Here is a 12,199-nt window from a genome sequence, read left to right as displayed (position 1 = left end):
CAATATCGAGCAATTGGCAAGGTACTGTCGTGCCTAGTGGTTAACAATATCTGGGTTGCGCATTCTCGTCCCGCGTGTTTTGCGGTAATTGACGATCACGTGACTATATGTCCCCTCGCATATTGTTGAATATACTCGAATGCAGGTACGCAATTTGCACTTAACTACAGATATAATCTACTTCTTACGTCGAGTTTATGTGAAGCATACTACTTCGTACCATAGCGTTGTTTTGAGTTAATGTGTTGGGATTATTGAATAGTTAACCCGAAGTATATATTTCAGGCAACTTATCACAATATAGTCGTTAATTGCCAACAAAAGTCTACTTGTTTGAATTTTTGTATAACATATAGTGCATCCATTTCTCAGAAAAACCCATAGCACCTTGAAACATACACAAAATCAAAACCCAGTGAGATAAATCCATATTCACTGTTGTTCGGACCTATACCTCGGTGGAGCTGTTATCCTTATCAGTGAATATCACGTGTAGATAATCGCGTCTGTAACGCGTTGCGGAAAATCGATCTGCGTCCATATCGAAATTGCCTGGCGCGACCTCATTGTCTTGGTTTGCATTCTGCATTTTATTTTATGCATTTTGCCAGATTCAGGGCGCGGGGAATACATATAATTCGATCGCTCTCTTTGACTTGTCCAAAGAGACCACCGAGTTCGTTTGCGTATTCATTCTCATCTCGAGCCGCCGCAACCCCCGAGAAAATGTTCAAGAAAGCACTCCAAGACCACCCAGGCAGTGGCAACAAGCCTCTCCACCAGACCGAACTATTGCGTACCAATGTAACGGCCCCTCCGAAGCCACAAATACAATTACAATCCGGTGGTGTCAAACGAAAGATCGAGGTCGCCGAGTCCTCGTTGGGGTCCCTTCATAACGCGGTTTATTTCGACGAAAATGACTTCGATGATGATCTGGACCTCGATGAGCCACAGCCATTAATAGCGCCGAGGATGGCTGGCCCCTCCATCTCTCAGACGGTCACATACCCAAGCCTTGACGCTTTATCAAGACCCGGCCAGTCTGTTTACGGCAACGAAAATCTAGCAGACGTCAATTACCCCGATCTTCCTTCCATATCCCAAGAAGCAGCAGCTCCCCCCAGCAGCGTGCAGTTACCGTGGTCGTCTTCGCCCCCCGCCCATTTCCAACCACCTGTGAAGAAACCTCGTACCCTTCCGTGGACTAAAGAAGAAGAGGAACCCCGCGAAGACAAGAAAAAGAGCTTTGTGACTCCGAAACATTCAAAACCCGTAGAACTATGGAACAAGTCCGAGAGTACCATCAAGGCGGAGCAGAAAGAGTTGCGACAAGAATACAAAAAGACCCAAAAAAGCGACGTGAAACCGAAAATACCGGATGGGAAGATTGCCACTGTTTTTCTGAGTGACGAGCAAAAAGCTGTTCTTGATGCTGTTGTCCACCGTGGAAAGAGCATGTTCTTCACTGGCTCTGCAGGAACGGGAAAATCGGTACTCATGAGGGAAATCATCGCGAAGTTGCGCAACAAATATCGCAAAGAGCCCGATCGAATTGCAGTCACAGCATCAACAGGTCTTGCGGCCTGCAACATCGGGGGCGTGACTCTCCATAGTTTTGCCGGCATTGGTCTAGGAAAAGAAGCAGTGCCCGAACTTGTGAAAAAGGTAGGGGGTTTCTACTATGTACTCACCCAGAATTGCGGATGCTAACAACCTCTAGATTAAGAAAAATCAGAAAGCTCGTAATCGCTGGCTGCGTACCAAGGTCCTTGTCGTTGATGAAGTCTCCATGGTAGATGGGGATCTATTTGATAAACTCGAAGAGATTGCCCGAAAGATCCGGAACAATGGCCGTCCTTTTGGAGGAATTCAGCTTGTTGTAACAGGCGACTTTTTCCAACTGCCTCCTGTCCCAGACGGAAGCAACCGAGAGGCAAAATTTGCATTTGCAGCTGCTTCCTGGACAACTTGTATCCAACATACTGTTCTTTTAACAAATATCTTCCGTCAACGAGATCCGGAGTTTGCTAACATGCTGAATGAAATGCGGCTGGGAAAAATTACACCCAGCACGATTGAGGCTTTCAGACGGCTCTCTCGCCCCCTTGATGTTAAAGACCAGATTGAAGCAACGGAACTGTACGTTTTATCCTTCAACTATACTGTGCTAAAGCTGACTTGTGAAAGGTTCCCAACGCGCGCTGAAGTGGAGGGTGCCAACTCTGCACGAATGGCCAGACTTTCTGGTGAGGTAATGAGGTTCAACGCAGTGGATTCCGGGACAATCCAGGACCCTCAGCATCGCGACAGACTGTTGTCAAACTGCATGGCCCCTCCTATGATTCAGTTGAAGAAGGGTGCTCAAGTGATGCTCATTAAGAATATGGAGGATTCGCTTGTCAATGGCTCTATTGGAAAGGTAGTAGCCTTCATGAGCGAGGATTACTTTGACTCCTACAAGGCGAATGACAAGAATTATACCGATGATGCGACTGCAAGCGATGACGAGCGGGCTCATCAGGCTCGGAAAAAGCTCAAACCTATGGGGTACAAAGAGGCCCCCGCCTCAATGGCCCGGAAATGGCCACTTGTCTCTTTTCTTCAGCCTGATGGGTCAGAACGGCATTTACTGTGTCAACCAGAGACGTGGAAGATTGAGCTTCCCAACGGAGAGGTGCAAGCCCAACGTCAACAAGTTCCGTTGATATTGGCGTGGGCTCTGTCGATCCACAAGGCCCAGGGCCAGACTCTTCAACGTGTGAAAGTTGATTTGGGCCGAGTGTTTGAAAAGGGCCAGGCGTATGTTGCACTGAGTCGAGCGGTGTCCCAGGAGGGACTACAGGTTACTCGCTTCGAGCCTCGCAAGGTGATGGTGCACCCCAAAGTGGTGGAATTCTATTCCAACCTCGTCACGATCACAGAGATTAATAAATCCAAGTCGTCAAGGGCTTTGAACCCAGATGACTTTGATGACGAAGACTTTTGATTCATCCATGGATATATAGGATTGCAAGGTTTCTCTTTTGTTTCCCAGATCAGAAATGATATTGATACCAATACATCTGATTTACATATCAAGCATGCATCATTTACTCTTAATAGCAATTAAATTCCAGCTTCTCCGTGGATTTATATGAATTTAAAGTTGTATCTCACCACCAATCTCTTGGGGTTCCAAGGTTCCAACCTTCCAAGGCGCGCACCGCTTATCGCTTATCGATAAGGCAAAGCACGTGACACCTGAGGTGTTTCACAGCGCTCTTTCGTCCTAACTCCATAGGGTCATCTCAAGTTTGACGCGCTTGCCAAGCAGATACGATTGCACGCTTGATGGTTGTTTAGCTGGATTACGAAAGCTCACAATCATCATGGCTTCTGAATTTATTGGCTACAATGTGCTGGTGACATTGAGAGAGCCACAGGGCGGAAAGCTGGTGGGCCAGGTCGCCAATGTGTTTGGCCAGCGCTTGCTACTCCAGGATGGTGAGCTATGAATGATTACAATATATATGCTATAATAATTAATCTTTCCATATTCAGTCACTTTTCTCTGGAACGGTCAATGCCTGCCGCAGTATTCTATTGATGCCTCTGCTATCATCGACCTCTCTCTTGAAACCAATACACAGGCTCCTCCACAGCGCCAGCAGCTACCTCAGCAGCTACCTCAGCATCAACATCAGCATCAACCTATTCCCCAGCTTCAAACCTATCCAGCAATGAATTTACCTCCAGCTCCCACTCAGTCTACTCCAACACAGCAGCAATTTACTGATCCGGCTATTCTGAGTTTTTCCAAAGCACCTCACATATCTAAAACGTTTGTTGAAAATGCTTCGACAGCTGTCCCCGCCAACCAAATTCCAGCAGCAGTCTCCGCCTCTTTGAGTGAGCCATTTAGCAGCCTGGAATTGAATGAAGACAGTGATAAGATCGGAATACAAGGGACACCCCACAAGACATTACTCCAAACCCCGCAGGAACTGTCACCTTCAAAGCAGACACCGAAGCGCAATCGACGTGGCAACCAAGAAAATGTGCGGGAGGAGAGAGGATATGTCGCTAAGCACGGCGCCGCAGCAAGCACCAACCCAAAGAGCAAAGGCTGGCGCCAAACTGCATTTGTGGAGCCAGCTGCCCCTGCATTCCAGGATTCACCCGAGGCTATGAGCCGGTCTGGAACCAAACTTCGCAAGAAGAAGTCACGCCGCTATGCCGAGGATCCAAGTGGCTGGGCAACCGAAGATGCTACTGATATCCAGGAGTTGGGCGAATTCGACTTTGCAAGCAACCTATCCAAATTTGACAAGCGAACTGTGTTTGAACAAATTCGAAATGACGACACTACCGCAGACGAGGAGCGTTTGGTGAGCTTCAACCGAAAAGTCAAGCCGGGCACCAACGGCGGAAAGAACCTACACTGGACGGAGAATGTACTTGATAGCCCACTGAACAGTGACACCGGGGATGATATCGAAGGAATTAGTGAAATCAAACTGAGCAGCGAGACGCTCTCCGGACGCGAGCGGTCAAGAGTGCCTGTACACGCCCAGCCTCCCCGCAAAGACACCGCGATACAGGCCCCGCCAATGGTTCCACAACTCAGTGCGCTTGGCCGCAGCCAGCTTCACGTCAACATTTCTCGTACAACCAGCCCTCGACCAGGCAGATCGTCAGTGTCGCCTATGATTGCTCCCAATGTGTCTGGTGCTGGATCCCTCCGGCTCACAACCACTAATCGCAGCTGCCCCACTGTCAGCCCCTTGCAGACCCTGGAGATTGAGCAAATCTCGGTTGCCGAGTTTGGCTTGGCCGATGAAATCATTACAGAGAATGCAGGTCGGGGAATAGCAGAGGCCGCTGTGGCTCTTCTGTCCAATGATGCTGCTGCACCTACTATGCTTATCCTTACTGGCAATCATCGTACTGGGGCAAGGGCTATTGCTGCTGCTCGCCATCTGCGCAACCGCGGCCACCGGGTTACAGTCTGTTTGCTCGGGCTCGAACACGAAGCTGAGTTGCTGGAGAACTGCCGCAAACAGCTTGATATTTTCCGCAAGGTTGGTGGACGCGTGCTCAAATGGGAAGAACTATCGGCTCGTTTGGCCACCTCAGACCTGGGCCCCGACTTGATTATTGACGCCTTGTTTGGCATGCATCTGTCCTTTGACGACCTTCGAACCGACGACCAAGGTGTGGCTTTTGAGATGATTTCCTGGATGAACCGCAGCAATGTCGATGTGTTGTCTGTCGATGTCCCCTCTGGACTCAATGCTTCTACTGGTAGGTATTTTTGGAAACCCATTCGGACCGACGTGACTAACCCGGCAAAATTGATAGGCGAGGTTACTCTGGCCGAAGGTGGCCGGCTTTGCGTCAATGCCACATCTGTGGTTTGCCTCGGAGCGCCCAAGACTGGTGTGCTGAATGCCCTTCTGTCTGGCGAAAGACTGTCTTGGAATCTGGCAGTTGCCGACATCGGAATCCCTCAGATCGTCTGGAGAAAGTATGGTACCCGTCGTCGCCACGGTATTGATTTTGGGAACAAATGGGTCGTGCCATTGAAGTACCAACCCTTGCTTTCCTAAACTCAACCCTTTCTAATAGCATGAATTATCACGATCTACATTGTCATCGGAGGCGTTCTCAATTGCGTTATTCAGACAGAGCTGGTAGCTCTGTCCACGGCGTTTGTTTTAATGATGCATGGGCTTCCAGCGGGAAGGATAGCACTTGTACATGTATGATTATCCACTGGCCTTGTTCTGATCTCAAGATCTGGACAACATGGCCCAAATCAACATGTCGAAGTCAGATAATAAAAATGAAGTTTCAAAGTCACATATTCCCCTTTTAGGAGTTGGCGATACACGTTGGCTTAAGCTACAACAGGAGGGGTTGGGAATAATTATAGGACCTTGTAGACACCTGAAATGAAAAGAGCACTGAGGAAATAAAGAACCAGATTATAACTGAGCATTTGATATCACCTTAATCTAAATGCTTTTTTTCTAACCTTTCCTACTCCAGTTTCTAGCTCCGTACACTTCTGCTGAGTGGCAATATTAGCACGGCCACTTTGCCGCTGCGTGCACGGTCCACCTTTAATCTCAAAGCGGTAAGCGTGCCGTCATTTGATCTTCGTTGCGCGAAAGTTGTTGGAGCAGCTTGACCTCCAATCATGGGAAAAGGTATGTCTTGTGTGAAGACCTTGGCTTGGACAGTTTCAAACTAACATTGAATATAGGAACCGATAAGCTTTACGTATGCGCCAACTTTGTTTTCTACACTCTCCCTATCGCATATTGAATCTCCGTTGACAATCGTCTTTTCTTTAGATCACACACTCCGAGTGGGCATCGGAAGATGCTTTCTCGGCCAGTGCTGGCGCTGGTGTTTCCAAAGCCAAGAAGGGTGGTCCACACGCCGCGTTCAAGCGCTTGCCGTTCAACTTCTGTTCCCTTTCCCTTCAACCATTTTCACACCCGGTTTGCACGCCCTCAGGGACGCTCTTCGACCTCACAAATATCTTGCCATGGATCAAGAAGCATGGGACAAATCCCGTCGATGGGGCCCCGTTAAAGAGCTCGGACTTGATTAAGTTGAATATCGCGAAAAACGAGGATGGCGACTACGTCGACCCGGTGACCTACAAGATTCTGACAGATAACACACATATCGTTGCATTACGGAACACAGGAAATGTCTTTTCCTGGGATACGGTGGAGCGACTCAACATCAAGGGAAAATTGTGGCGCGACTTGGTCACGGATGAGGAATTCAGTCGGAAAGATATTATCACCTTGCAGGACCCGCAGAATATCGAGTCCCGCAACCTCAGCTCGTTCAACTACATCAAGGAGGGGGAGGCGGGAATATTGGACCAACAGACTTCTGGAAGCGTCAATACCGATGCGCTCGGTAGCGCGGCGAAGATCCTGAAAGCGAAAGAGGCGGTTGCAAGGGCACGGTCAGAACGCGCCCAGCAGGCTAGTTCTACCACGGCCGGCTCAAAAGCAGTTTCAAAGACTGGAGCTGCGAATGTGGCACCGAAGGCACAACCAGGAAAGCCAACACCATACAACGCTGCACGATTCACCACGGGCAAGGCGGCTGCGTCGTTCACTAGCACAGGCCTCACACCGCACACCTCTGCGGAGCTTGCAGTACTATCAGAGGAGGAATACATGCTAAAGCGGGGTCGCGTGAAGGCGAAGGCTTACGCACGCATTGTGACCACTGCCGGGCATCTTAATCTGGAGTTGTATCCCGAGCATGCGCCCAAAACCGTGTGGAACTTCCTTCAGTTGGCCAAGAAGGGCTATTACAAAGATGTACCATTCCACCGCAATATCAAGGGCTTCATGCTTCAAGGTGGTGACCCAACGGGTACTGGACGAGGCGGCGAGAGTATCTGGGGCAAATACTTTGCGGATGAATTCGAGGGACCTTTGAAGCATGATGCTAGAGGCACGTTGAGCATGGCCAACAAGGGCAAAAATACAAATAGTAGTCAGTTGTAAGTGACCCCTTGCAATTCCCCTGGCTTAATGGGCGCTAACTTATCCTTTAAGCTTCATCGCCTATCGCGCCCTACCTCATCTCAACCTCAAGCACACCGTTTTTGGCCGTCTTATCGACGACCCAACCCCCTCATCTACTACTCTAAATAAGCTAGAGATCCATCCGGTGGAACCAAATACAAACCGTCCTACCCCCGATATTCTCATCAAGGAAATCACGGTCTTTGTAGATCCGTTTGAGGATTTCCTGACTCAGAAGCGCGCTGAAGAAGCCCGAGCCACAGGTGCCACGGGTCCTTCTGCGGAAGAGGACGATGAGACTGCTCGCCGTGCGGAGGATGACCGTGTGACCTGGACAGGGAAGCGAGTCCGCGGTGGTGAGGCGGACTCAAATGACAGCGGTGCCTCAGGTGTTGGAAAGTATTTGAAGGCAGCGCTGGCAGACCGGGGTGGAAAGGAAGAAGATGAGATTGTGGGATCTGTGGATGATGAACCTGCACCTGAGCCCGCTCGTAAAAAGGCCAAGGGGCCTGGAGGATTTGGGAACTTTAGTTCGTGGTAATGGATCTAATTTCCAAGTCTCTTTTTCATTAAAATTTGTACTTTGATATGAATATTTGAGTATACTTGATCACATTCTGCACTCGGGTTACGCAAATAGATTCCCTTCCTAGCTATGGTAGAGGTGACCTCGGATATGATCTGAACTTATATGATGCGAGACTTATATCTGGCACAGATATTTCTCATGTTGCAGTGTCATTGATTGCATTCCCATGTACATGAGTCCACAGATAGGTATGTATGTATGATGCCCACATTATGACAACCTATATCCAAGAGCCACCATAATATACACCCCAACAGCAGCGACATGGGAATACAAGGATGGGTTCACAAGCCCATCAGGCGAAGAGCTAAATGCAGAAGCTCCAAATGTGAGGTATCCAAATGAAGGAGAAAGCGCAAAGAAGGCCACATTCCCAAATTGTAGCAGAAAACAAAGCCAGCGGTTCCCTTTGAGCAAGATGGCTCTAATAAGCAGTGAAAACAATATAAGCACATACATGCCAGTTAATACAAAGGGATATACATTGACAGTTTCGATGATTCCAACCAGCGGGCTGAGAAAGCTGGACATGTAAAGTATACAGAAACTCCATGCAAGGCAAGAAAGAACAGCATAAGAGACACCTGCTTTTAGCGTACCAGTATACGAGTTCCAGTCATGATCGGGACTTTCGGGATCAATTAGCTCCTCGTCCATTGACATAGATAGGATGGGGTCTGTTGTATTAGGTTCATAGGTTTCGTTCTCCAAGCCCGCTGCCGGACTATATACAGTGTCTGGTTCGTTAGATTGAAAATTCTAGGGATTGAAAGCTCAAACCTACCTTTGTTGAAGTATTGCATCATTGTGATAAAGGGAGTTGCTAGTAGCACGACAGCCACAACCTGACCAAATGTCCAATTTCCTACAAGACCTTCTGATAAGCTGGCTACTAACCGCAATACACCCCAAGTGAAAGCGATTATTAACCAAGTAACCTGTCCACGGGTGCACGGACTCCAAGTTAGATATCATCTCAGGAGATAGTAATTCAACAAACAGTTTACCTCTAGTAAGACTGAGCTCCAACCATCGCAGATCAAACGCGCAGCTAAAAATGTAGCCAAGAGGGGACGGTAGCAGATTGAGCGTCTGAGGCTGTATGGATGCCGCTCTTTACAGGCCTAGTCAAAGACGATTTGCAAGATTCGTCGTGCTCGAATGCTGAGCCAGATCCTGCCACGACCAAAGACACCCACGGAGAGAGTTTTGTGTAGCTTGATAACTCGAGAGACAAACGCAACGATAATCAACATGGCAGAAATTAGGGCTGACCAGGATGGGAGAAGGTCCAACCTCAAGCTTAGAGGAAGCCCTAAATGGCAAATCGCGGGAGCGCGGTACGAATACGCACCAGGGACCCCTGTTAATAAGAGTCCAACGACCAAGAACGTGGCGAGCGCACCCATAGCAAGGAGTCGCCACAGGCGCTCTGCAGGAAATCTATAGAGATGAGCACGCAATACGGTCAGACATGACAAATGGGTCAGGCATGAAAACCAAGCGAGTTTGATAATATAGAACGAGTGATAGATTGTTAGGCCGCATCGAAGTTGTACGAATCCACTGATCAGGAGCGAGAAACCCGTTATGATTTGGAGGTCACTCATCAATAAAAGGCACTTGTGGTATGTTAATACTAGTATATTCCAATAAGACCCAGGAGAAAACTAACCTTGATGAAAGTCTGTTGAAGCCGGTTACGGAAATCGGGGCTCATCCGGCGAGACTTAAGAGTACATATTAGAAAGTGTTTTGGTCCCCATCGTACTGCTTGTAGAAATACTTCGTCCACTGGGTTAGGACGAAATGTATCATCAACCTGATCACCTTTGTCGAAAGGGTTATAACTTGGTTGGTATACACCAAGATAATATACAATAATGATCAAAACAGCAATGCTTGCAGTCGCAACATAGTTTATCACTATTCCAATGCCGGTAATGTCACTGTCGGGGGTAAAGGGAGGGGGCTTTGCTGCGCAGTCATAGTCACAGAATGACATGATGACCTGCTGTGAAGAAGAGAAAGGCAAGGCGGACTGGGCTTAATTCTTATGACATGGATGCCTGAGGAGAGGAATCCCATTTTAGCCAAAAGAGAAGCGAAAGCGAAAGAAGATAGGTGGAGGGAGGCTGAATGTCTCTGGCTGCATATCATCAGAGGCCAGGGGGCCAAAAACTGGGGTGTTGACAGGGCAGTGTTAGACGTAGAAGCTGATAGGCCTGCGAGTGTAGCCGAGTTATTAGGGTGATCACCAGAAAATGGTTAGACTTGCGGCTAAAATATTTCTTGGTATAAATCATATAGAAGAGGAGATAACTTAAGGTTAAATTTAGGTATACCAAGGGTAATCGAATGCAATCAACTCCGTACTTTAGTACTTCACGTGTACCTCCGTATAGGGTCACTTGGCCAGACTGATGATTTCACTTGGGAAGTGAGATACCGACCACTTTCATTGCCTATGAATGAACTCATTCGATTGGGGTCGCTGCCTCAAGGATGTTTACCTAGTCTAGACACTACCTTTGACACAGCGTCATCATACTTTGAGAGCCTAGCCGAGCTACATATTATGCATCTTAGGAACCAAAGGAACGACGCCATTGATTCAGCCGATGACTGTCGACGAAAGTTTGTGGCCAGATGTCTCTTTCGAAAGCTCGCCCGAGAACGAAAACTCACAGACCGGTGGGCATCTTTTGAGAATGGCCCCTTCAAATTGTGGTGCGACGATTTCCGACCAGGTAATGTCCTTCTCAACAAGGACTCAAAAATTACTGGGGTCGTGGACTGGGAGTTCTCATATGCTGCCCCCGTTGAGTTCTCCTACGCGCCACCTTGGTGGCTTCTTATTGAAAAGCCCGAATACTGGCCTACGGATGACGGTCTTGAAGATTGGTGTAGGGAGTATAAGTGTCGACTCCAGACATTCCTAAAAGCTATGATCAATCGCGAAGATGAAGCGATTAGGAAGGGTCAACTGAAAGAAAACCAGAGACTTTCTGGCCCGATGCGAGAGAGCTGGGAGAGTGGAGAGTTCTGGATTGCATACGCCGCTAGGAAAAATTTCGCCTTCGATGCGATATACTGGCAAAAGATCGATAGTCGATTTTTCGGGCCGACTAGGTGTTCTGATACTGCTGACGCATGGAAAGAAAGACCTGAGTATTTGGATGACGAGGAGAGAGGTGATATGGAACGGCTTGTTGTCCAGAAACTGGAGGAGATGAAAAGCAGAGTGTTGGCGTGGGACCCGGATGAATATACACTAAGTCATATAGATATTGCGAAGAAGAAGGAAAAGTGAGAAACCTCATATTGAAGTGGAGGAAGTTGAAGCGGAGGTTGGGAGGTTAGCTATTTGATAGTACAACCATACGTGGATGTTGGATGTTCCCAAAGTGGTAAGATAAGAAGAAAACAAGATCATAGCGTCATCGACCGGATGCGGAGAGATGAGATTCCATTGATATTCAATCTGAAGGTATACTAAATATAAGGATATAATATAAGAAATACAAATGATATACATTGCATGAATTTACCCCAGACCATCAGATAATCAATCTCAGATCAAGATTTCCACCCCAACAGTCTTGGCTCTCTCCGCCCACTGCCGTGTGAGCCGCGTCGTTTTCCTCTTTACCCTTTCACCTTTTCATCTTTCACCTTTACTTACAATCCTATTCTATCGATCTTCAATAGTAAGTCCTGTTTCTATATTTCATCTGATACCGATTACTCTGCCTGGTGCCTGGGAAGTGTTCCTGGAGTATCAGACAGTGCTATACGGAGTTACGGAGTACACGAGATGGACATGCAGTTGTACCTGATGGGTTTCATATATTTGAATTACTCTGATTGGTCTTCTTTTCTGATTTGTGTTTCATATTTTATGAAGAGAACACTTCCCCTCGTGATTCTACTCTCCCGCATTGACGTCTGTGCCGCTCACTGCCTAAACCATCTTCTGTCTCCGTACTTCCTCTTATCTCTCATTTCAGCCACCTTTTTATTGTCCCCACGAACTCATCGCTGATTTATTCAGCACTTGCAG

At 47.8% G+C, this 12,199-nt stretch overlaps 4 protein-coding genes across 4 annotated transcripts; all 4 read left to right on the top strand.

Moving 5' to 3' along the window:
- Positions 1–726: 726 nt before the first annotated feature.
- On the top strand, positions 727–2,989 carry PGRI_015650 (DEAD/DEAH box helicase; the record flags this gene model as incomplete). Its single annotated transcript, XM_040789278.1, has 3 exons — positions 727–1,668; positions 1,724–2,142; positions 2,191–2,989. 3 exons carry the CDS (start codon positions 727–729, stop codon positions 2,987–2,989), a joined length of 2,160 nt encoding a protein of 719 aa, XP_040646231.1.
- Positions 2,990–3,371: 382 nt separating this feature from the next.
- Positions 3,372–5,591, top strand: PGRI_015640 (mRNA decapping enhancer EDC3; the record flags this gene model as incomplete). The annotated part of the gene is made up of 3 exons (XM_040789277.1): positions 3,372–3,486; positions 3,544–5,286; positions 5,344–5,591. The coding sequence occupies 3 exons, from the start codon at positions 3,372–3,374 to the stop codon at positions 5,589–5,591; spliced, it is 2,106 nt and encodes a 701-aa protein (XP_040646230.1).
- A 593-nt stretch (positions 5,592–6,184) lies between these two features.
- Positions 6,185–8,088, top strand: PGRI_015630 (PPIL2 family peptidylprolyl isomerase; the record flags this gene model as incomplete). Its single annotated transcript, XM_040789276.1, has 4 exons — positions 6,185–6,194; positions 6,251–6,267; positions 6,342–7,522; positions 7,578–8,088. 4 exons carry the CDS (start codon positions 6,185–6,187, stop codon positions 8,086–8,088), a joined length of 1,719 nt encoding a protein of 572 aa, XP_040646229.1.
- Positions 8,089–10,603: 2,515 nt separating this feature from the next.
- Positions 10,604–11,449, top strand: PGRI_015620 (Aminoglycoside phosphotransferase; the record flags this gene model as incomplete). The annotated part of the gene is made up of 1 exon (XM_040789275.1): positions 10,604–11,449. The coding sequence occupies one exon, from the start codon at positions 10,604–10,606 to the stop codon at positions 11,447–11,449; it is 846 nt and encodes a 281-aa protein (XP_040646228.1).
- Positions 11,450–12,199: the final 750 nt, after the last annotated feature.

This window comes from Penicillium griseofulvum, assembly GCF_001561935.1.
Source record: "Penicillium griseofulvum strain PG3 chromosome Unknown contig_80, whole genome shotgun sequence".
Taxonomy (NCBI): Eukaryota; Fungi; Ascomycota; class Eurotiomycetes; order Eurotiales; family Aspergillaceae; genus Penicillium; species Penicillium griseofulvum.
Note: the sequence above shows the minus strand (reverse complement) of the source record. Positions and strands in the feature narration are given on the sequence as shown.